The sequence below is a fragment of the Pollachius pollachius genome (genome assembly GCF_949987615.1).
Source record: "Pollachius pollachius genome assembly, chromosome: 19".
Lineage (NCBI taxonomy): Eukaryota > Metazoa > Chordata > Actinopteri > Gadiformes > Gadidae > Pollachius > Pollachius pollachius.
Window position 1 is genome coordinate 11,401,383 of NC_136952.1, and position 22,005 is coordinate 11,423,387.

Consider the following 22,005-nt stretch of genomic DNA (forward strand, 5'->3'; position numbering starts at 1 on the left):
ATCTGATATCAATATAGCTAAATATACGCCTCTTACATATATATAATAAGGAGTATCTGACAACACACTATAATGTGTTGCAATGCCTGCTTTCCAACGTCATATTGCTAGCCCTATTCGAAAGGCCCAGTCCTCCCCTCCCAGCCTACCGGAGCTTGGGTAGCAGTTTATACTGAAAGACAACAGATTAAGGTTTTCTAGTGAATTAAGCACCACCTCCATTACACCTTTCTACATCATGTCATCTCTTCCTCACATTCTCTAACCTTTTTCCTGCCGCCTCGTCGCGTTCCACCATCCTCATTTCAACCCTCATTCCATCTTTCCCCTCTTCTCAATCCAGAGACATTTTGTTCACCGTTCAACTTTCACCATGACCTTGCTGTCATGCCAATTCAGAAAAGACCTTAATTTTTTTTTCTCCATAAATAAACAAAAACAAACTTACACATCATAAATCACCTCAGTACTTAAATAATGGTTTCCCCACAAGACGCCACTATGAAATCAGGACAAACGTGGCAAATATGCGCACACCAAGTAAAAAGTCCACATACAGCAAACATGGCCATTGGCATTTAGCATTTTCTACTCTGCTCATAACAGTTAACATTTTGTAATAAAAAAAAAAACAGTTATCGTAATCATCTTTAGTCAAAGTACAATTATTAGAGGTGAGAATAATCCCAAACTAGTCATACATCGCAAGTACTTTCAAAAAAACAAACATAACATCACAGCACTCATTAGCTTGTCTTTTTTTTATAATATCCATTTTAAATACAAATAAAATATAGATTATAGCTCTGGTAAATGTCTCTCGACATTGTCGTCTTTCGCAGGTAATTACAAAGATTCGAAAAAGAAACAAACCAGAAAAGAAAAATGGTAATTTGGGACAGTTTTTGCTCTGATTCAGCATAACTTTTAGCATGACGCAGTGCTTCATATTTCAATGGCGGTGACCAACATCCGTCCAAGATAATTACATTTTAGTTTAGTTTAGTTTTAAATACAAAAGCCACAACAGACTAAACATACAATTAAAAGCACAGTAATACCTATGGACAGTGAAAGGGAGTACAATGAATCAGCACTTGGACAATACTAGACTCCATACATATAAACACAGAACGAATTTGTGGTCTGGACCTCTTGAAACAAAAAGCAAAAGAAAAGATTGGGCAATCCACGAACCAAACCTTCCTTCTCAACGGTTCCTTCACCACCGAGTATTGCTTGCCCAACCCAAACTAGAAGAGACTACTGAGACACACAGACAGCGAGAGAATGGTTGTACAGTGTGTGGGGAAACTGAAGAGCATAGTCTGGTCCGTATTCAGCGAGTCGGTATTCATTCCTGTCTGTTTTTGAAAAAAAAAAAAAAAAGAAAAAAAAAAGACACAGACACACTAAAACACAAAACTGTCTAAAAAAAAGTACACAACCCCACCCCACCCCCTTTTTCAGCCCTGTAGCAACAAAATGACTAGTTGACCCAGACGGATCTGTGGACACACGAGGGAGTGGGGATCGCAGACGGTGACGAGCAAAGAGGAGGCGGCGGTGACCGAGACGTCTGCCCTCTCTCCAGCTGTATTGTTGTTGTTGTTCTACGGGGTGCGTGGGGGGGAGCGGTTAGATAAACGAGACGGAGACCACAGCCGTACAGATGGCCGTACACACAGGGACAAAACATGAGCGCTGGCGGCACGATCGGCGTTGTCAAGGGATGGGACGCGGGAGCTCAGCTGCGTGGCCTCTGTTTGAGTCCGCCCCGGCCCACGGGTCAAGCCAGGAATGACTGGGAGATGTGTGCGCGTGTGTGTGTGTGTGTGCATGTATGCATGTGTTTACAAGTGCTGTGTGTGTGTCGACGGAGCCTGAGATCACTACAACTGAACATGAAGTGCATTTTTTTGTAAGTGCTTATCATTTGTATCGTCCGTCTCTCTCCTCCTCGCCGTGTATCTCTGCATGCGTGTGTGTGTGAGTGTGAGTGTGAGTGTGAGCGTGTGCTCGGGGTATCCCTCTCCTTGTTCCATTCCAGCTCCTCCTCCTCTTTCTCCTCCTCCTGCTCCTAGGAGCCCCCCTGCTCTCTTTGTGTCTGCGGCTGGGCGGGGCTCTTGACGATGGTGATGACCGAAGCCGTGTTAAGGCGTGGCGCCGTGGCCAGGATGTTGCCCCCGCCGGACTCCAGCCCGCGGGCGAACCGCTGCAGGGCGGCCAGCCGCGCGCCCAGCCCCTCCAGCTCCCGACGCATGCCGTCGTTCTCGGCGCCCAGCCGCTCCACCTCCCTCTGGAGCTCCTTCTTCTGCTGCTCCAGGGCCTCGCGCTGGGACACCCGCTTCACGCGGCAGCTGGCGGCGTAGCCCCGGTTCTTCAGGGTGCGCCGGCGCTGCTTCAGCTTCTGCACCTCCTCGCGGGAGAGCCCGCGCAGGTGGAGGTTGAGCTCGCGCACCGACAGCGACATGAGCTCGCTGTCCGAAAGGATGGGCACGTTCTCGCCGCACTCCCTCTTCACCTGTGGGGGTGGGGGGGGGAACAAAGAGGAGTGAGGATACGGGGGAGATAAGGGAAGCACTGTGGCGCTTCTGCTTCTGATGGACGCAGGGCTGAGGTCATTAAGGACATCATGGTAAAAAAAAAGGCGTTCTTTTCATAATAGTACATAATAATAATAATAATATTATTATTATTATTATTATTGATAATAATAATAAACTATAATAGTAATAAACAAAGTAAATATTAGCACAGAATACAAAATAGATAGAATTTAATTTGACCCAGGATCTGATTTGGATCGTGCGAAAGTTGCAAATCATGCTAGCTGTGTGCTAGACCGTTGCAGCCTTTAAACAAAGGCGGTGGGGAAAGACGCTCCGCTATTGATTGGAATGTTAAGCCTTCCCAGTGCGGAGACGCTGATGTCATCACCTTTTTTCTCTCTTTTTTTTTTCCTTTTTCCGTCGTAGAGGAAGTCATGGTTTTTAGATTGTGCTGTTTTAATAACAACTCATTACATATTTTTTCCTTTTAGGCGTAGTTTGGCCTTTGTTCAACTATGTGCCCCGAACCAAAACCACAGTTGAACAGGGGAACCATACGATTAAAACACTGGAGGTGAAAAACTCTTCAAAGTGCCTTCAACATGAGCCGAGCACATGTTGAAATGCCAGAGCGCTGGGAGGCCCTCTCTTACCTTCAGGGCTTTGCTATTTCTCTCAGACGTCATGCTTTCACCGTTTCTCCCCCCGTCCAGAATCCCGTCACAGATTCAGACAATCTGCAGAAAAGATAAACTAAATGTTATGACATATAACTACACTCAACAAGCCATCTCTGTCCCCATCTAACATGAAATTAACAAACCTTAAAATGTGTTTCTGTGTGTGTGCATACATAAAAAGCCCAGATTCGTCATGCTTCTAAAAGTGGCATTTCGTTAATATCGGTCTTATACAAAAGGAGAGGGAGGATTTGAAAGCAGACTGCCATGAGTGTTCACAGTGAACGCGAGGGGAAGTCACGGTGTGCCCAACCCCTTTTGTTGCTCAAGGCAGGTGTTGTTCCCTAAACACTTCCTCTTATCGGCCATCAAGAAAAATAACGAACTAAAGTATAGCTGTCTCCCCATGGCTACCCGGAGAGCAAGTCATCTTCTATTGATTGTCCCTTTAACACACTGCCCCCGATTGTTCATGTTTAACAATGAGCCTTGTGATTAATACTTATTACATTGTTACACATTGGGATTTAATGGTAGAGGCCCTAAACCAATATCCTACAGTGATGCAAATCTTTCTGGAACAAAAAATGTAAAAAATAATATTTTGTTATGTTTAAAACCTACCTACCGCAGATGACCACTACAGCAAAAGCATTGGAAATATATATAAAAATACAAGGTAGTAAAAGTTTAAATTCCGGTCTTTGGTCAATGATAGACATTTGTGGCACATGTAGGTAAAAGCGCCATAGTAAGCGTAAAAGGGAAGTCATCATGTCCCTCCTTACATTGTTTAAATCTCCTCCCTCCTTACACAGGCCTTCGTGTTTACATCAAATGCTCTGTTACCAAAGTGGAAATTTAATTTCCCCAGAAAAAGCATGGCCCTTTTGTCTCCAGCCGCCACAGTCCGACCACGAGCAGTGGGTTGTAAACCGACGTGCCCGTTTCTAAAGTCAGCGTGATTCAGCAGTATGCACTCTTCCGCGCCACGAGTGTCCTTGATGTCAGACCATGTAGCTTCAAGGAATCGTGTGATCGCTTCCCGTGATCGTTAATAACACCCGAAAACACAACAACACGCAGTTTAATTGTTTTCACCATGAACATGGTAGGGGTTTGAAAGCTACGGACTGTGACCTGACAAAACACAACATGCCAAATGATTGTGACAAAAGGCGAAGCCTACAACCGTGGTTGAGGATAACACAACTACATATTAAATACCTTTGTAGTCGTTGGCCAAATAGACACAATTGAACACGTTTAAAGTCAAATTCCAGATATGAAACAGGACATTTGTTAGAAAACATATCCACCCATGTCCTTATAGGGAGAGGAGCTGGCGAGCTGGGGGTAGCATGCTAAACTGGGCTATAGTAAACAGCAAGTACGCAGGACATCCATTTTAGCAAGCTTTTAAAGAAATCCCAATTAAATATATTTAAATACGCAGTAACTCCATATCTCGCCAAACATTCTGTTATTTCATCCGGCGTGTGGTTGTTGAATATTCACCCTCAGTTAAAACCGTAATCGGAGGAAGTAAGCACAATATTTTGACATATTTGCTTAGGCTGGCTAAAAAACATGCTACTAGCACCTTAGCATCAGGGGTTGCTAGCTGGCTAAAGCAGATTAAAGCAAACAGCTGCCTACTCACTTGTCCTTGGTTTAAGATATGCGGTCGAGTAACAGTGGAGACGGTTATGGCTGTCAATGTAGAAGAAATTTATACGTTATCCGAATACAGCTCAGCGATGTATCTGCTCGGTCGAAGCAAGTCTAGCGACAAAATGTCAGTCCGCCTTTTCCCGGAATTACTCTGCTCTTTGAGGTTGGATTCTTTCATTCATAAAAAACACAGCAACAATGACGTAAGGCCTGAGGAATGAAGGCGGACCATTTCCGCCCCCACAGCGTACTCCGAAAAGATGTAAACAAGGAATCCCTACATCTCTAAAGTTTTCCACGACCATTCCCACTGTTTTTCATTTAGTTCATGCCCCAGATAATATGTTTGCCTGCCTATACGACAATATTGTATTTGATTATGGAGCCCCCTGCTAGGTATACATGTACAGAGGATTTTTTAACATTTGTGAATGCCATAAAAACATAAAGAAAATCCGTACCATCGTTTTGAAAACAGCTGTGCACCATAAAAAAAAAGTTCACATGTACTATGACACTATTGCATTGCATGGGCCCTACTACACATTGTAGTTGTTGACGATGCCCTGCTGTTTGGCCGCTTGTACGCTAGGGGGCAACATAGATTTTGAGCTATACTAGCATATGACCCATAGACCCGTCTTCTTCCAGCGCACATGCTCATTCGCCGGGTGACCTCAGACCGTCGTAAGAGCAAGGGCTCAAATCTGTCATTTCGCAGTGTGGTGGTTAAATCATTGAAAACTAACTATATCGACAACTGTTGCACCCTTTTCGCGACTTGCGACGCTGTCCGCATTGCTGATTGAGGTATCTAGAGAATACGTGATAACACTTAGTAATGCCTTCCATTGAAGAGCTCACCCCCGGTACTGGGCCTGTCGCAACTCGGCCCCCTGACGATGAAATTGAGGACGATGAAGATGAAGAGGTATATAGTTATGAACCTTTAAGCTACAACGGCTTCTTGAGTTACACCACAACGACTGCATTTTTTTGGTCGAATTGAGACTGATGTCTCCGTGTGGCCTGGTACTGTCCTCTTAATCCCGTAATGTATTGCTATCCTATCTGTTTCCCTCTTTGACAGTTCGACGAAACACTAATGGAGAGGCTATGGGGTTTAACCGAAATGTTTCCAGATACTGTGCGCAACGTTGCCGATGCGTCTGCACACTGCTCCGTCTCCCTGGTCAAAAAGCTGTACAGGTATGTCCTTTCAGACAATGACCCGATTGTGCACTTCCGTGATAGGACAACGTGTAGCACAACTCCACCGTATCTTTGTATGGAGACTAATTAATCCACATATATATGATATAAGTGGATTTTATTTTATTTTATCTTACTGAATTATGTGTGTTTACAGTTTCTCTCGCTCGGCCCTCTGGGTGGGCACTACCTCGTTCATGATCTTGGTACTTCCTGTGGTGTTTGAGACGGAGAGACTGCAGCTAGAGCAGCAACAGCTACAACAACAGAGACAGGTTGGTCTGCATACATAAATACATGAAATCAAAAGTTCACCAAGAACTTTAGCAACCATCGTTTAGGATCAAGAGTTTTAGGAAGCAGGAAGGGCCAGTTATCCCAATGATTTAGACCCACGGCAATATTGTGATACGTATTTAGCACCACCATCTTGCTAATGATAATGAGCGATGTTGCATATGAAATGTGCCACCCACTAGCATTATACTATAGGTGACTGGGATGCCAAACCCTTGCTTGGCCGTGGACATTAAATGAACCACTGCTCAAATGGAGCTTTATCATCCAGACACACCATAGCTTTATTCTATAGGTGTCCCTGAAGCCATCCCTCTCTCAGACACCAACATCAAATTCAAGCTGCCCAGAACAAGCTCCACACATCTGCACATCAACACTAACCGTGGCACTATACTAAAATAGGCCTTTCAAAAATTCACTAAGTCGGACCTTCTCCAGGTAATACAGGGTGGGGCTGTGTGTCTGAAGCCCGAATCCGCTCCTCCGGAGTTTACCAGGCCGCCAGGCCCCTAAGTGTAATATCCGGAGGATCGGAGAGCAGGAGAATTCACAACGAGTGAGGGGATGTGTTGATAACGTTTCTATCATGCGAGTCACGCAAAACCAGGAGCAGCACAGAGTGTAGTGGCCTCGTTCTTTCCTCTTCTTGCCTGTATTTTGTTCAACTTTCCACTCTTTGTTGATTAGTGGATACTTCTAAATAATTGCAGATTTATACCACTCCAAAAATAATCGTCATTAAAGAGTTGGTAGCCTCACCGACATCTTCAATGTTTGGTAATCGAAACACCGACTGCCGCTGCATGCTTTTTGCGTCACATCCGGCCTCCTACATGCTCCACACACCCCCACCTCTCGCCTAAAATATACAGAGTATCTCAAATATGTGTGAACCCATCTGATGCAGCTTAATCTCCGGTTGTGTGTTTCATTTGCGAAAGGGCAACTCCGGACCGAATATCCAGAGTTTATCAGTTGTTCATGGGTGAAAGGCCTATACGTTCCTGAAAAGCTAAACATTATTTTGGACGCCGCTGTCAACCGTGGCCCAGATAGTGCTCTACATATCTACACACGTGTGTCTCCTTTAGACATGACATCGAAAAGGCCCTTTTACCTCACGAAAGGTCTCCATGTCTGCATTCCAAGCAGAGTGGAACGTTTACATAGTGTTTTGGGGAGACTGGCAAAAACATAGGGTTTTATCAAGGTTTTCCCTCTGGGTCTTAATGACATTCTGACTGTCCCCGAATGCTTCTTGTCTTCCAGATCTTGTTAGGGCCCAACACCGGGATGTCTGGTGGTATGCCCAGCATGATGGCCCCCGCCCCAGGCAAGATGTGACGAAAACAAGGGTCCCGCACAAGCCCCAGAGCTGCTCCCAGCCGTCCAGAGGGGCAGCTCCAAGGAGACACTGACCAGAAAGGGAGAGAATCTAGGAAAATGTCTAAAGAGCAAAGGCTGCACTCTCAGAACATGACAAAAAGTGCATTCCAGCATCTTGATTTAGCTGGTTGAATGGTACTTAACGAGAAGGAAGCGGGCCTGATTGCCATGTCCTGAGTGTCGCAGTTAAATACGTCCCCCTTTGCCCCCCCCCCCCCCCCCCACACAAGGTTCTGTTTACTCTAGTATCTTGCGTAGACTGATTTCCTGGAACAATGTCTCTGTTTTCATTTTATATATATATATTTACAACTCTTGAAATAGTGTTCCCTCGGGACCTGGCGGTAATGGTGGATAATAGCAACAGATGGGGTTTAAAATAATGTTTAGGGATTACCAAATGTGTGTTTCAGTCTGAACGACATCCATAGTTGTCTGAATCGTTATTCTTGCCATTGAACAACGCCTACATGTAAACTTGTGTCAAGAGATGGTCAGCGGAGACCTAACCTCCCGAACCAGAATCTGAGTGCTATAAATTACACTTCTGCCTGTTTCATGTCTTATCTCATGAGTTTGTGACATTTTACTGTATCTTCATAATTGGCTGTAGTCCAGAAGGATTTGTTTTTGTCTGTCCTGCATCTAATAGATACCTGGAAAAAATACTTCTGGTGTCCATATTAATTGATTGGTTATTTTAATATTAAGCCACAGGCAAAGTTATACCTTTTCCTAGAAGTTGTGTCTCCTGGAAATATAAAAAATATGTGAATTGATTTGAAATATTTTAGGTAGCTGTTGCAAGACTCATCCATGTAAAATAATGTTTTTTTTAATTAATTTGTTAATCCAACACTAGCATATCATTTATTTTCGCAGACCAAACTCAAAGGGTGTAAAAACGGCTCATAATAAAAACCACTTTTGAACCGTCGTAAATGGTTGACTGATGCATTTAAGACTGGTTTAGTGTTTATTTGTTGTACAGGAAAAAAACTAAGCAATTGAATGCATACAAACCTTGGGTAAATAAAAGATGCATGACTCGATGAATATAATATTCTATTTTAATATGACATATTTTGTCATCTGTTCATCCAAACCGCCTGATTTGAAAGCACGTGATCACATTATTCCCGCCACACGAGTGGAAATGAACGAACAGACCTTGGAATAGTTTGCGGGGAGAGAACTAACAACATATTTTATACAGCCTATATTTTAAACATACTTATTTTATGATTAATAATTACTAACTACTCGTTATTGATACTGATACATTATTTGTGGATGCATACATTCTAAAGCAAAGGGCTTGACGCTATAGGAGAATTTCTCTATTTTATGCTAGCAAGTTAATTTGGTAAGCTAACACTTGCTATTCAACAATAGCTTAATAACTAACATATTTAACTATAAGCCTATAACTTAGTCGGTATGAAGACCGGAGAGGATCAAGTTGTAGAAGAGGTTGCCTCTTTCGACGATGATGAGGTAGTTCTTACTTAATACCGAAATCCATCAAACTCAGGCGTTTAATGTATTAATGTAAAGTTTGAATACACACAATTACGCATGTCTGTACATTCAATTCCTATTCCTAATTATTACAAGGAGTCATTTTTTCAAGACATAGACCTTCTGCAGAAACATGGAATTGTGAGTATAATAGCACATTAAATCAAAAATCAAGTCTATCCACACACACACACAACCACATCTCAACATGTTGCGCCCTCCTTATGTTATGTACAGAACATGGCCGACATTAAGAAGATGAAGGCCGTGGGTATTTGTACGGTGAAGGGCATCCAGATGACCACTCGTAGAGCTCTCTGTAACATCAAGGGGCTGTCAGAGGCCAAGGTGGAAAAAATCAAAGAGGCTGCTGGGAAAATGCTGGTGAGAGAAACATAAAAACATATTTCACACAGACCAATCATGTTTTTTCGTTGGTGCTGTGATATGTATTCCCTAGTCTTTGTTTTACATCATAGACAACTGGTTTCCAGACTGCATTTGAGTACAGTACCAAGAGGAAGCAAGTGTTCCACATCACCACTGGGAGCCAGGAGTTTGAGTTAAAATTTGAATACTTTTTGTTTTTTGTTGACTAGTTTTCTAATGTAGCAGAAATGTAGCAGTTCTGGCTGTTATGAATATAACTAAGTAACTGAATGTTGACGATATTGTGTCCTATCTTTGCAGTAAACTTCTGGGTGGAGGTATAGAGAGCATGGCCATCACAGAAGCTTTTGGGGGTGAGGACACAGCGTGACACAACATACACTTTCAGCAGCAAAACTATGTCAAGATTGTCAGCCAAGTCAAGTTTGAAAAGCAGCAAATTCATTTTGTTTGCAGAATTCCGTACAGGGAAAACCCAGCTTTCCCACACTCTTTGTGGTGAGTGAACAACTTATATCTGTATTCATGTGATGAATGAAACAACATCAGACACGAATAATACTACTTATATACTTTATCTGTGTAGTGCCTTTAATCTTTCAGGGCCTTTCAGGACCTTTTGAATAATATATCCAAATATTATTTAAGGATGAAGCAACCCATGAAACGATAATACATTAAAAAAGCCTATTTTCTTGCGGCCTAGTGACGTCTCAGCTGCCTGGGGAGAACGGCTACATGGGTGGGAAGGTAATCTTCATTGACACAGAAAACACTTTGTATCCTTCACATGGCAAATGTCACTTGCACAACCATCTTTCTTCTGGTACCAAGATAACACATTATAGACTTTGCAGTTGTGGAGATATACTCTATTGACTTTATTTTCAGAAAAAGGCCCTAGTAATGAAGCGGTTGATAAGATTCAAAAATGTTATGCCCTCAATGTTGTGGAAAGTTTACCCTGTGGTATCGAAAATGGTATTGAATATCGATATTTTATTCTAAGTATTGTACAAAAGTTAGAAAATCCAGCATCGCGACAAAACTAATCCATACCCTGGATCATCCTTTGTCTCATCCAAAAATTGCTCTACACAGTAATTGTCACTTGTGTTATTTAATATTTAAGGTTTATTTGAATAGGGACAGATACAGAAACATAGATAAACTTGAAACAGTCATCTGATGTTTGCATCATAGTGTTTCTATCCAAAGCTAATTTAGGACACTTGACCCTAGTTAGAATGTGTCTGTCTCTCTGCTGTATGCCCATTCATTCTTGACCTGGCTCCAGTCGCCCGGATAGACTGAAGGATATTGCTGACCGATTTAATGTGGACCATGATGCCGTCCTGGACAATGTGCTTTATGCTCGTGCCTATACCAGTAAGAAAACCTTTCGCAATTGTAATTTTGTATTGCAAATGGCAATGCATGTTAATACTGGATTTAATGTAATACATGTATAAGCAGTATGTAGTATTGTGCCCCAAAGAGGGGCAATATTAAAGAAAGATGTGCAATGACTTGCGGTGTCTAGACATGATGCCAAGGTGTTTACATGTGTGTTTATTTGTAAAGTGAAATAAACTTCACGGTTGGAGATAAGAGCAGCCTCTGCAGCGCGTAGTGATAGCCTAAGAACACTCTCCTACTTTGCCCCTAGGTGAACACCAGATGGAGCTGTTGGACTTTGTTGCAGCCAAATTCCACGAGGAAGGGGGAGTCTTCAAACTGTTGGTACATGAGAGGAAACTATCCAAATAAATGATTCCATATTATATCAATATAATTTATAGTATAAATGTTCATATATCTTTACAATTTATCATTATCTCACGCAATGGGGTTCCAAGTTTTAAATGCATCATTATTTTATGGTGGTTCACAGTGAGCAATGAGTCTCTGGTTGCTCTGTGTCTCTTCAGATCATTGACTCCATCATGGCTCTGTTCAGGGTGGACTTCTCCGGACGTGGAGAGTTGGCCGAGCGACAGCAGAAGCTGGCCCAGATGCTCTCCAGACTGCAAAAGATCTCTGAAGGTCTCACACAATGGAAATCATGACCACAGAATTCAGTGTTTACTTGCAATGATTTATCTTGTTTCATTAATTTAACTGCCTATGTCTGCCATCCTTTGTTTATGTTATTTCTCTTTTTACTTAACTGATTACCTGACACACCAAAGCAAACGTAACATAGATGACATTGTTAGGAACTGTACTGTTTAATAGAAAACATGATGACAAATCATCTCTTTATAATCATAAATAAATTACAAAAGAAACAATGTAAAAAAATATATATATATTTTTATATTATTATTGTTAGATATCTTATTCATTTTATTACGACATTATTATTCTGTCATAATGATTGAAGGCATATTGACGACACAAGTTTATGTGTAAGGCCATTGAAGACCCATATTGAGGACAAACCCTGTTTGTATTGTAGCTCACTGGCTGATCTTGATTCCCTCCAGAGTACAATGTTGCAGTGTTCGTGACCAATCAGATGACAGCTGATCCAGGTGCATCAATGTCGTAAGTACTGCTTCAGTATGTCACAGTTAAAAACCTTGATTATTCTACTTTGCCTCCTTTATGCCATTTGAAGCTGTTATTCATTTTATTTTCTCTCCATTCAGGTTTCAGGCTGATCCCAAGAAACCTATCGGAGGACACATCCTTGCCCACGCCTCCACCACTCGGATAAGCCTGAGGAAAGGAAGGGGGGAATTGAGAATTGCCAAGATATTTGACAGGTGATTGACAAGCCAAGAGCCGGATTCAGTCAATCTAACAGTAATTTGAATGGTAATTCCTGCTTCTCTAGTACCTAAACTGTCTGATTACATTCTTTGTTTGTCTTATATCTTGCAGTCCCGACATGCCTGAGAATGAGGCTACTTTTGCCATCACCCCTGGAGGAGTTAGTGATGCCAAAGAGTGAGAGTGTTGGCATGACTCAACGGATACTGAATACAATGACAGTGCTTGTTTCAAATATTTAGGGAATTATTATATTGTTTTTGACTGTTGTATTTGGATGTTGGGTGAAAATATTGAAAGGTATATTTATGATGTTTGCTGTATGATATAAAGAAGTATATATACAAATCTGAAAAAAGATACAGAAGAATTTGTATTGTGTTAGGAGATCATGGAAGAGCCAGTGAACTGCAGTAAAAAACGATTGTGATTGGAGTACAAGCCGACGGAGGCTGGAGCCCTAGCGGTCATTCCAGTAATACAAGGGCTTTGGAACACCTCGCGTAGGAAACCAGAGCCATATGCTAACCCAAAACACGGGACAGTAAAGCGATGATTTCTTCAATAAATGAACTTCTAAGAATCTGAAGACACTAACGATCAAGCGCGTTTGAACGGAGCCACACATTCAACCGCTTTGTCAACGTGAAATAGGTTGTCAACTCTCCGAAAGCAGCAATGGACCACAGAGACACAGCCCCAGATTCGTGGGAGCTAGAGGAAGATGCCGAGGCCCCTACAACCGCTGCTGGTCTCTCAGCTGCTATCGCCGCTCTGAACGTAAACGCGAAACCGTTTGTCCCCAACATTAACGCTGCGGTGTTTGTGCCGAGCTTCTTCCAGAGTACCGCCGTTGAAAGTCCGCCAGTATCAGATGGTAGGTTCACGCTTGGGTCATGCCTTTATTGTCGGCACTAGCTAAGACAGCTGGAAGTTAGCTAGCTTTAAACCTGCTAGCCCGCTACCACAGCTAGCCCCCTTTACCTGTAACTAATGCCGACAATAACGGTATGCTGTCTGCTTTACCATAGTCAACAAGTCGAGTAACTTGGGAATGACTAGCAATGTTACTACTGTCTCAGCTGTCAGTGTCTAGCTGTCTTAATGTCACAGCTAGATTGTATAACAACGATGTGCTCATGGAGACTTACCAACACTGGTTAAAACACAATTTACAAAAGTTTATAATGGTCTTTTCTCATTTTAGCTCCGTCTGATCCTACTGGCAGTATGGAGGTAGCAGAGACTATCGGTATGTAACTACAATGCACCTTTTGTCACACAGTGTTACTACAATGCTGCTATGGTGGAGTACCATCCACAACCGAGGTGTGATTCTCGGTTACTTTTAATTGAGACCGGGGTGTTAACCCTCCGCTGAATTTAAAAGTCGCGTTGACGCGTCACTTTAGTTAGAAGATCCCTGGCTATTCACATTTACAACGCCTTTTCTTTTCTCAACGGATGCAGTTTTGGGCCTATTTAGGAGTGACCAGGATTTATTTGGAGTGGTTGACGTTGGTAAATCCATGGGCAGGTTTAAGGCCTATAGTATGATGCAACCTCCCTTGTCCCAAAAATAGTTATCCCTATTGGCACATACCGTGTTCCAGTGATACCAAGCACTGGTAGTCTCACGAGACTCAGCGCAAGGGCGCTTTTCTGATGCGAGCAATCTGAATGTGTTGACAAAGGGAAAACAGTGTCAGTGTGTCACACAATGCCTATGCAATTGTATCTGCCGGTGTCAGATGTTTACATTTTAGACAGGATCTGAGGGCTATGCACCTGGACTGTGGTCATACAAGAAATATTTTAAAGCTAGGGTAGAGTACTTCAGCCTTGAAACTAGAGAGATGGATAGAGGGTGGGATGAATACAATTTAGTGAATAATGTGAGCCAGAGATGTGTCTGAGTAGATGCCTTTTACTTTTTGGCCTTGCATTTTCTCTCATTTGTCCATCTCTGACTGACATATCTTTACCCTATTCAAACTATTTGATTGTTTGTGTTTGTGGATTACAATGAGGTTAAACTAAAGACTATTTAACTGATTAGTCACTTTTCTCAGCTAATTAATCATTCTATCCGTGAAAATAGGTTATAAAAAAAGATTGCTTTGTATGTGACAGCTGGATTGTGTCATTTTATAATGAAATGGAAGGCTCACTTGTGTCGGTTGCCATGGAGAAGCACTGCCTCTGTACACACAGCAGAATTCTTATTCTGCTTCGTTCCCGGTCAGGGTAAGAGGAGAAGATGAGCTCGGTTGCAATGACAGGTGTAGATAGTTAGATAGTATTTATTTTTAGATAGTAATTTCAGATAGTATGTCTGAAATTACACCAGGAACAAGGACATGCGATTTACCAACAACTCTACAATGTACTCAAGATAATTAACGTCAAGGGTGCCTCATTAGTCACACTTAGCCAAAGCACAGACACAACATTTCCAAAGCCATATTGCAGTGTTGGTGTAACAGCATAAGGACATATTAGGCACTACCACAGGTGGGCAGGTATAATAACTGAGCTATTACGACCATTCCAGCTCCAGTGGAAAATGGGGGCACCGAGTCCGACATGGCAACAGAAGAGGAGACCTGGGAGCAGAAGGATGAACCGGATGGTGGGGGAGGAGGTGAAGAAGAAGGAGGCGAGAAGGAAGAGGAGGGAGCTGCCTGTGGCCAAGGAGGCCCCTCTGACGAGGAGGTCCAGCGGCTGGAGGTGGGGGATGAGGATGAGGAGGATGACGACGATGAGATGATGATGCTGGAGGAGGAGGAGGAGCTGCCCCTTCCCAAAGTGGCTCCTGCCCAGCCCAATGCCCCAAAGAAGGAGCATGTCAACGTGGTCTTCATTGGTCACGTCGGTGCGTCCTCTATGTTGAGGGATACTTTGTTTTTATTTCCAGTCTCTTAAGGGATAGGCTACCTAGGAGCCTATGTTGGATCTCCAAATAGGTTTAGGTAGGGTGGGAGGGTTCCTAACTCAAAGTAAAAAACAATGATTATAAGATAACAGCACCATGAAGATACTTTTTTGTTTAGTTTCCTCTCGACTCCTGTTAACTGTTTAGTCATTTACAAAAAGCTGTCATCCAAAGAGATAGAGATATATTGATAGATAGATTAAGGAGCAGATAGGGGTAAGGCTGTGGATATTGAGGTTCAAACCCTAACCTTCTTGCTGGGAGTGGAAAGGCCCAAGCAACTATATTATCCTGCCCATAAGATGACACATAAAACTCAAGTATCCGGACGTTGGAGTGTGACCCTCAGGGAAGGGTTAGAAATATTATATCTCTAAATGCATTACCCTTTTACCTTTCAGATGCTGGCAAATCCACTATTGGTGGACAGATCATGTGAGTTGTTTGTTTTGTATGTGTTTCCCTTGTTCAAAGAACACAATATTTCTATTTACACTGAGCTTAAAAGAGCAACAAGAACAAATGTAACATCAAGCCAACTGTATTGTGTTAGGTTCATGGAGCTCACAGTTTTTCTGTTCCAGGTATTTGACCGGTATGGTGGAGAAGAGGACTCTGGAGAAATACGAACGAGAAGCAAAGGAGAAGAACAGAGAGACATGGTGAGCAGTGTTTGTACTTTCATCGAGGAGTCCTTATGGTTCTGCATGATTGTGGAAAAGTTAAAACAACTCCTTTTTAAATTATTTGTTCTGAAATTATTGGTTTTGAGTCCTTCACTGTAGTATTTATCTTATTACTAAAGGTAAGGTAACACCCTCTCTGTGTTGTGTGGAGGGAATGGTTGCTTGATAAATGCCATTAGTCACAGTAAGAAGTGTTGTCAGTAGTTCAGCTTGCTTATTCTGCCGGCATGAAGTCTTATTATTAAAATGTTCAAATCCACAAAATGGTTCATGCCATTTACAGGGGAACATTATTGCCTGCCAACATTACATTGGCAGGGGAAGCCTAAACTTAAGGCTGAACATTTGCTTTTTTGTGTGCCTTGCCCAATAGGTACCTGTCCTGGGCTTTGGACACAAACCAGGAGGAGAGAGACAAGGGGAAGACGGTGGAGGTAGGCCGGGCGTACTTTGAGACCGAGAAGAAGCACTTCACCATCCTGGACGCGCCGGGACATAAGAGCTTTGTGCCCAACATGATCGGTGGGGCGTCGCAAGCGGATCTCGCAGTGCTGGTGAGATGACATAACACACACATGCACGCGCGCACACGACAAACAAGTTAGGGCACAAGGTCAAAGTGACTTTGAGTGGCCCACAGTGGTTAGAGCAGCACTATATACACTCGGGCCATTGTGTACCTGGCAGGGACAGTGAATCATTGAGCACTGTTTTTATCTGCACCTCTATTCCAGTGGGCTAGTGGGTCAGTTGGTGCCGCATTTAATAGTGAACGGTGTCCATAGAAACGTTGGCTGCTTCTCTTTGTGCGGCAAGACAAAAGGCCAACAAACATGCACTTTAACAACAGCTGACATGCAATGCTACGTGCTCCGTTAATCCTCAGCGAACATAACAGCACCTGCAAGCAAACAAACACACACTCACGGCCCCCTATTTACAGAAAGATAATGACTCCAAAGTGATTTCTTCTAATCTGAGCTGAGCTGTGAAGACCTTCCCAGTGCTGTGTGCTAGTGACTGCATTTGTGATCTGTGGCAATGCCTCACAGATGCACACAGGATCCTGAATTTAGTATTTTTCCTGACCTACCGGCCAAGCAATTGTTTAAATATGTGACGCTGCTTTTGTTTACCTGCCTAATGGTAAAAGTAATCCGCCATAGGCTGGTGGCAAGTGTTAACTTTTGACCCTAGATGCACACATTGATATCATATTGAGTGGAGTATCAATCTTCAAATAATGATAATACATTTATTGTCCTCATTTGTTGCATAGATTCTAGATCTGAATTGAGTCATTCATTATGGATGTTCCACCGCTGGCTGTCGTACTGATGCCTCACTGGGGAGTTGTGATGAATCTGAAACTGGGCCGCTCCCTCTCGGCCCTCTCTGACCAGGTGATCTCAGCCAGGAAGGGAGAGTTTGAGACGGGCTTCGAGAAGGGTGGGCAGACACGGGAACACGCCATGCTGGCTAAGACAGCGGGGGTCAAACACCTGATCGTCCTTGTCAACAAGATGGACGACCCCACCGTCAATTGGAGCCTTGATAGGTGATTGAAGTGAAGGATTGTGGGAGTTATTTTTTCCTAGTGTTATTATGCCATGGTCTTGCGTCACTGAGGCTTATCTATTACATATTGATGAATTGCCTTGCCATTATATTAATTGGTTATTTGGTATTATATGGTAATAATGAATAACTGACATAAAGTATGTCATACAATTATTATTTACTACTGTTTTATATAATAGTTATCATTCAAACATCAGTCGATTATATGTGCGGTCATTTTAGTAATAATCCAAATTTCAGTGGTTACCTTCTTGTTCATTCACATATAATGCGACAATCCATCAAAAAGTCCAGCTGGTAATTCCTTCCCTCTAGGTATGAAGAATGCAAGGAGAAGTTGGTGCCATTCCTCAAGAAGGTGGGCTTTAACCCCAAGAAGGACATCTACTTCATGCCCTGCTCAGGCCTCACGGGGTCCAACCTTAAGGAGCCCGTCCCAGAATGCACCTGGTACACGTAAGTCCATAAGCTTACTGTAATGATCACCACTGAAAACTACCATTACAGTAGATGTGTCAAACCAGGCCAGATGTTAGATGACGGATTTAAAATGGTTTGGATTACATTCAAATGTAGTTAACTTGATGAGTTGCCAACTGAAAGGCCTTTAAACTGATCCTTTCCTCTTTGTATTCTGATCCAGAGGGCTGCCATTCATCTCGCACCTGGACAGCTTGCCAAGCTTCACCCGATCCAGTGACGGCCCCGTCAGACTCCCCATTGTAGACAAGTACAAGGTGAGGAGCTGCCAGACGGAAGGGATTTGCCTTGCACCTATGGTGCCTTTTCCATGGCAATGGTGGTCACTACAATGGAAATCAAGGTCATTCGGTGGCCGGGTGGCGTGCCCTGCTCGAGGACCTTTTCTGTGTGTATTTTATCAAGAGGCCTGTTGATTATTCAAATAATTTCCTCCCCATCATCACCCATTTTTTCACACGTACAGCACTGACTGACATGCTTGATTTCGACATTGCTGGATTTGTTTATCACTGTGTCACACACAGCCCTGTGTTTCAGCGTTTTATTCTTATTTTCTGTCAAAATCGCGACATTGTGACAAAATCCATTTAGAAGTAAAGGCCTTGAATGTCCTTCAAACATTTATCTTGCACATTCACATGGACATACACACCACAGACAAACTAACACAGCCATTTTCTCAAATAGATAATCTTTTGGCATCCTATCCAGCCTTAGAGATGTCGATTTGGATTGAACCCAACACACGGGTGGTTAATAAACATGGCTCTGTTTTAAATTCCCTGACTTTTCTCACTCACGATTCTGATTTCTCCTGAACCGTGTGCGTGTGCAGGACATGGGCACGGTGGTCCTTGGGAAGCTGGAGTCTGGCTCCATCAGTAAAGCCCAGCAGCTGGTGATGATGCCCAACAGGGTAAGACTCATTTCAGGGCACAGGCAGGACCACACTAGCATAGCACATCTCATTGTTTAAGATACATGAGGAAAGGCCATCGAACCCCAGGCAGATCGACATTGACAAACACTTTGATTAGACAGTTAAGATTATTTTCATGTTCTGGTTTTCAATGATATTCAGACAGTTGGACTGTATCCATACATCTTTTGCCCTCATAATGGCTCCTATCAAGATCATTTCATAAGACATTATGAACAACCCCTTAATTGATGATTTAAATAATTTGCATGTACAAGTGGTCGGTTTGTGTGGCAAATATTGCAGCTAATTCTTCTATATTTTAGCTTGTGGTTTGTGAACATTGGGGATTGAATAATAATTTGTGCAATCGAATAATAATGAATATACTAATTGAAATGACGAAAACTGAAGCCATTTTATTGCCCATTCCTAGACGAGGTTACCCCTATAACCTGACCTCTGACCCCTGAGCAGCACACGGTGGAGGTGCTAAGCCTGCTGAGCGACGACGTGGAGACGGACGACGCCGACCCCGGGGAGAACCTCAAGCTGCGTCTGAAGGGCATTGAGGAGGAGGAGATCCTGCCCGGCTTCATCCTCTGCAACGCTGAGAACCTCTGCCACTCCGGACGCACCTTCGACGCACAGGTACCCCCAGCACCTGGGCCCTTCAGTACAGGGATGTCTGCTTCTTCGTAGTCCGAATTAAGAAGATATACTATAGCATTTGATGCATTTCACAGAGGCGGTTAAGTCCAAAGTGACTCACGGCAAATTCTTATACAGATAATTCAGGAGCTGGTAGGGGTTGGAAATGTTGTCGAGAGGTAAACTGCAGAAATTAGTGATTCGAGTCCAGTACCTTTCAATAAAGAGTGTTCAAATCCAAGCTGAGAGTAAATGCCTAGCACTAATGACAAACATACAAACAAAAGGAGCGAGGGAGGTAAAGGCATCAAATCAGACATCAGGGTGCATAAAGTGTGCAGTTAAAACGCCTTTTTGAGCAGGAGATGATGGACAAGGTGATGACATGGCGGCTCGGCTGGGCGGCGATGTCCCCGTGATGGGAAGGCACGTCCCTGCCCTGCATTTGTCATCTAGGTCTCAGTCCACATGGGGATTAAGTAGTGCGAGTGCGGGTTCATTAAACTCGTGCATGCTGAACACGCTCATGGGTGTTTTTTCATGGGTGAGGTCAAAGTGTACATGCGTGTAGGGCTGTTCTAAAGAGGGGCTGTTCTAAAGTGTCAGATGTTTTTTCCTGTGAGTTTACGGTGTCATATTTTGTATTGTTACGACTTCGTTATTTAGTGAATTAGTTACTTGGTGATAATTAATTGTATTATAATATGAGTCCCAACTCTGGATCTTTTTCAGCATAATCCAGAGAGCATCTCCCATTCAGTGATCCTTGAATATAATGTCTTCGGTCGTTCTGTAATATTTGTTGGCGAATACTGATCTCTTTTTATGTTTCAGATTGTCATCATTGAACACAAATCAATCATATGCCCCGGTTACAACGCAGTCCTGCACATTCACACCTGCATTGAAGAAGTTCAAATCACAGTAAGTCATGATCTCCAGCATACAAAACCCATCATGAGCCTTCATGGAAAACCTCCACTCGTTAAGCCCCCACCTTTCTGGTTGGACTCTCTCCCACCTCATCCTCGCAGGCCTTAATCTGTCTGGTGGACAAGAAGTCTGGGGAGAAGAGCAAGACCCGTCCCCGCTTTGTGAAGCAGGACCAGGTGTGCATCGCCCGGCTCCGGGCGGCCGGGACCATCTGCCTGGAGACCTTCAAGGACTTCCCTCAGATGGGACGGTTCACGCTGCGTGACGAAGGTGGGTGGGTGGCCTGGCTGGGCGGACCAGGTGTCTGACGGGAATTATTTGCCTTGATCTTCTTCCCTTTAAGTAGATCCATTAGTCTCATAAAACCCATATTTACATTGCTTCGTTTTCAGAACATCTCAAGAGCTTCGTCCACGTACCTCCTTTTAAAAATATGTTATTTCACGTCTTTGTGCTTTGGACTGGAGGCGTGTAATAACTTGCGGTACAATAATGAACCGTGTAGGATGTGACCTCCCCTCACTCTAACCACCTGCTCATGTCCCCCTTTAGGTAAAACCATCGCTATTGGCAAAGTGCTGAAGTTGGTTCCAGACAAGGACTAAAGGAGCTCAAGCAGCATTATGCATGGAGATCTTCCACTGGGTTCAAACGTCAGGAGAGCGCTGCCAGAGCCAACCCGAAACAGCCCCTTCTGTCTCTACACACCACTATGCTGCAGAAGAAAAGTGCCGCGAACGACGACAAAGACGACGACAACGACGACGATGAAGAAACACTAAACACAGGAGAGAACAGGGCAAATGAAGAAAAGAAAACAAACAAAAAGCAACGGACTGAATCAGTTATTACGACGAACGATACGACTGAGTCCAGTGTGTCAGCTTTCTCATATTGAGAGCTATGCTATGCCACTAATGTAGCTGTTACCCTTCCTGCCCCCCCCCCCCCGCCCCACACACTACTTCTCTGGTCAACATGCTGTTGGAAGGCTACGCCATTTGTTTTGGAATGGATATCAGTGCAGCGTAACTAAGTTCGGGAGAGAATTAAAAGAAAATCATGCTGATCGGCTTCATATCACATTATGGGCCCGAAATACCCTCTGAATATGATTTGCAAATGGATGGAGTCATCCCCCTTTTTAAACGATCTTGGTAATTCACTGGGACATTTTACTGTGGTTTTAAAGATTGCTGTACCAAAATTTTAATTTGGTCTCCACATATTTCTGGAGGTGTTGAATTTTCATGTCAAGTGATATCAGATTGACAGAGAATGATCACACACAAATGCGCTCCCGTAATTGTCAAATAATTGATCA

At 43.2% G+C, this 22,005-nt stretch overlaps 4 protein-coding genes across 5 annotated transcripts; 3 read left to right on the forward strand and 1 right to left on the reverse strand.

The window, feature by feature from the left end:
• Positions 1-1,379: 1,379 nt before the first annotated feature.
• maff (v-maf avian musculoaponeurotic fibrosarcoma oncogene homolog F) lies at positions 1,380-5,035 on the reverse strand. The gene is made up of 3 exons (XM_079757529.1): positions 4,896-5,035; positions 3,206-3,289; positions 1,380-2,524 (listed from the first exon to the last, which is right to left on the reverse strand). The coding sequence occupies exons 2-3, from the start codon at positions 3,236-3,238 to the stop codon at positions 2,081-2,083; spliced, it is 477 nt and encodes a 158-aa protein (XP_079613655.1). The 5' UTR covers positions 3,239-3,289; positions 4,896-5,035; the 3' UTR covers positions 1,380-2,080.
• A 541-nt stretch (positions 5,036-5,576) lies between these two features.
• tomm22 (translocase of outer mitochondrial membrane 22 homolog (yeast)) lies at positions 5,577-8,746 on the forward strand. Its single transcript, XM_079756649.1, has 4 exons — positions 5,577-5,837; positions 5,997-6,115; positions 6,276-6,393; positions 7,688-8,746. The coding sequence occupies exons 1-4, from the start codon at positions 5,748-5,750 to the stop codon at positions 7,760-7,762; spliced, it is 402 nt and encodes a 133-aa protein (XP_079612775.1). The 5' UTR covers positions 5,577-5,747; the 3' UTR covers positions 7,763-8,746.
• A 498-nt stretch (positions 8,747-9,244) lies between these two features.
• On the forward strand, positions 9,245-12,674 carry dmc1 (DNA meiotic recombinase 1; the record flags this gene model as incomplete). Of its 2 annotated transcripts, none has more annotated exons than XM_079757415.1 (13): positions 9,245-9,301; positions 9,422-9,466; positions 9,563-9,709; positions 9,805-9,887; positions 10,016-10,068; positions 10,172-10,213; positions 10,422-10,494; positions 11,013-11,104; positions 11,385-11,458; positions 11,647-11,761; positions 12,205-12,265; positions 12,370-12,486; positions 12,605-12,674. In XM_079757415.1, 13 exons carry the CDS (start codon positions 9,245-9,247, stop codon positions 12,672-12,674), a joined length of 1,029 nt encoding a protein of 342 aa, XP_079613541.1. The 2 variants fall into 2 exon arrangements, with proteins under 2 accessions (XP_079613541.1, XP_079613542.1); XM_079757416.1 differs by having other exon boundaries at positions 9,425-9,466.
• Positions 12,675-12,983: 309 nt separating this feature from the next.
• gspt1 (G1 to S phase transition 1) lies at positions 12,984-21,990 on the forward strand. Its single transcript, XM_079756374.1, has 14 exons — positions 12,984-13,370; positions 13,701-13,745; positions 15,048-15,368; positions 15,830-15,863; positions 16,013-16,090; positions 16,488-16,668; positions 17,518-17,672; positions 18,011-18,151; positions 18,339-18,432; positions 19,014-19,094; positions 19,575-19,748; positions 20,583-20,672; positions 20,783-20,951; positions 21,234-21,990. The coding sequence occupies exons 1-14, from the start codon at positions 13,172-13,174 to the stop codon at positions 21,284-21,286; spliced, it is 1,815 nt and encodes a 604-aa protein (XP_079612500.1). The 5' UTR covers positions 12,984-13,171; the 3' UTR covers positions 21,287-21,990.
• The last annotated feature ends 15 nt before the right edge of the window (positions 21,991-22,005 follow it).

Coding starts and splice junctions, on each gene's coding strand:
- tomm22 (XM_079756649.1), top strand. CDS start 5,748: ATGCCTTCCATTGAAGAGCTCACCCCCGGTACTGGGCCTGTCGCAACT. Junction 5,838..5,996: donor AGGACGATGAAGATGAAGAG/GTATATAGTTAT, acceptor CCTCTTTGACAG/TTCGACGAAACACTAATGGA. Junction 6,116..6,275: donor CTGGTCAAAAAGCTGTACAG/GTATGTCCTTTC, acceptor GTGTGTTTACAG/TTTCTCTCGCTCGGCCCTCT.
- gspt1 (XM_079756374.1), top strand. CDS start 13,172: ATGGACCACAGAGACACAGCCCCAGATTCGTGGGAGCTAGAGGAAGAT. Junction 13,746..15,047: donor GGAGGTAGCAGAGACTATCG/GTATGTAACTAC, acceptor CGACCATTCCAG/CTCCAGTGGAAAATGGGGGC. Junction 19,749..20,582: donor GACGCACCTTCGACGCACAG/GTACCCCCAGCA, acceptor TTTATGTTTCAG/ATTGTCATCATTGAACACAA.
- maff (XM_079757529.1), bottom strand. CDS start 3,238: ATGACGTCTGAGAGAAATAGCAAAGCCCTGAAG. Junction 2,525..3,205: donor GAAATAGCAAAGCCCTGAAG/GTAAGAGAGGGC, acceptor CCACCCCCACAG/GTGAAGAGGGAGTGCGGCGA.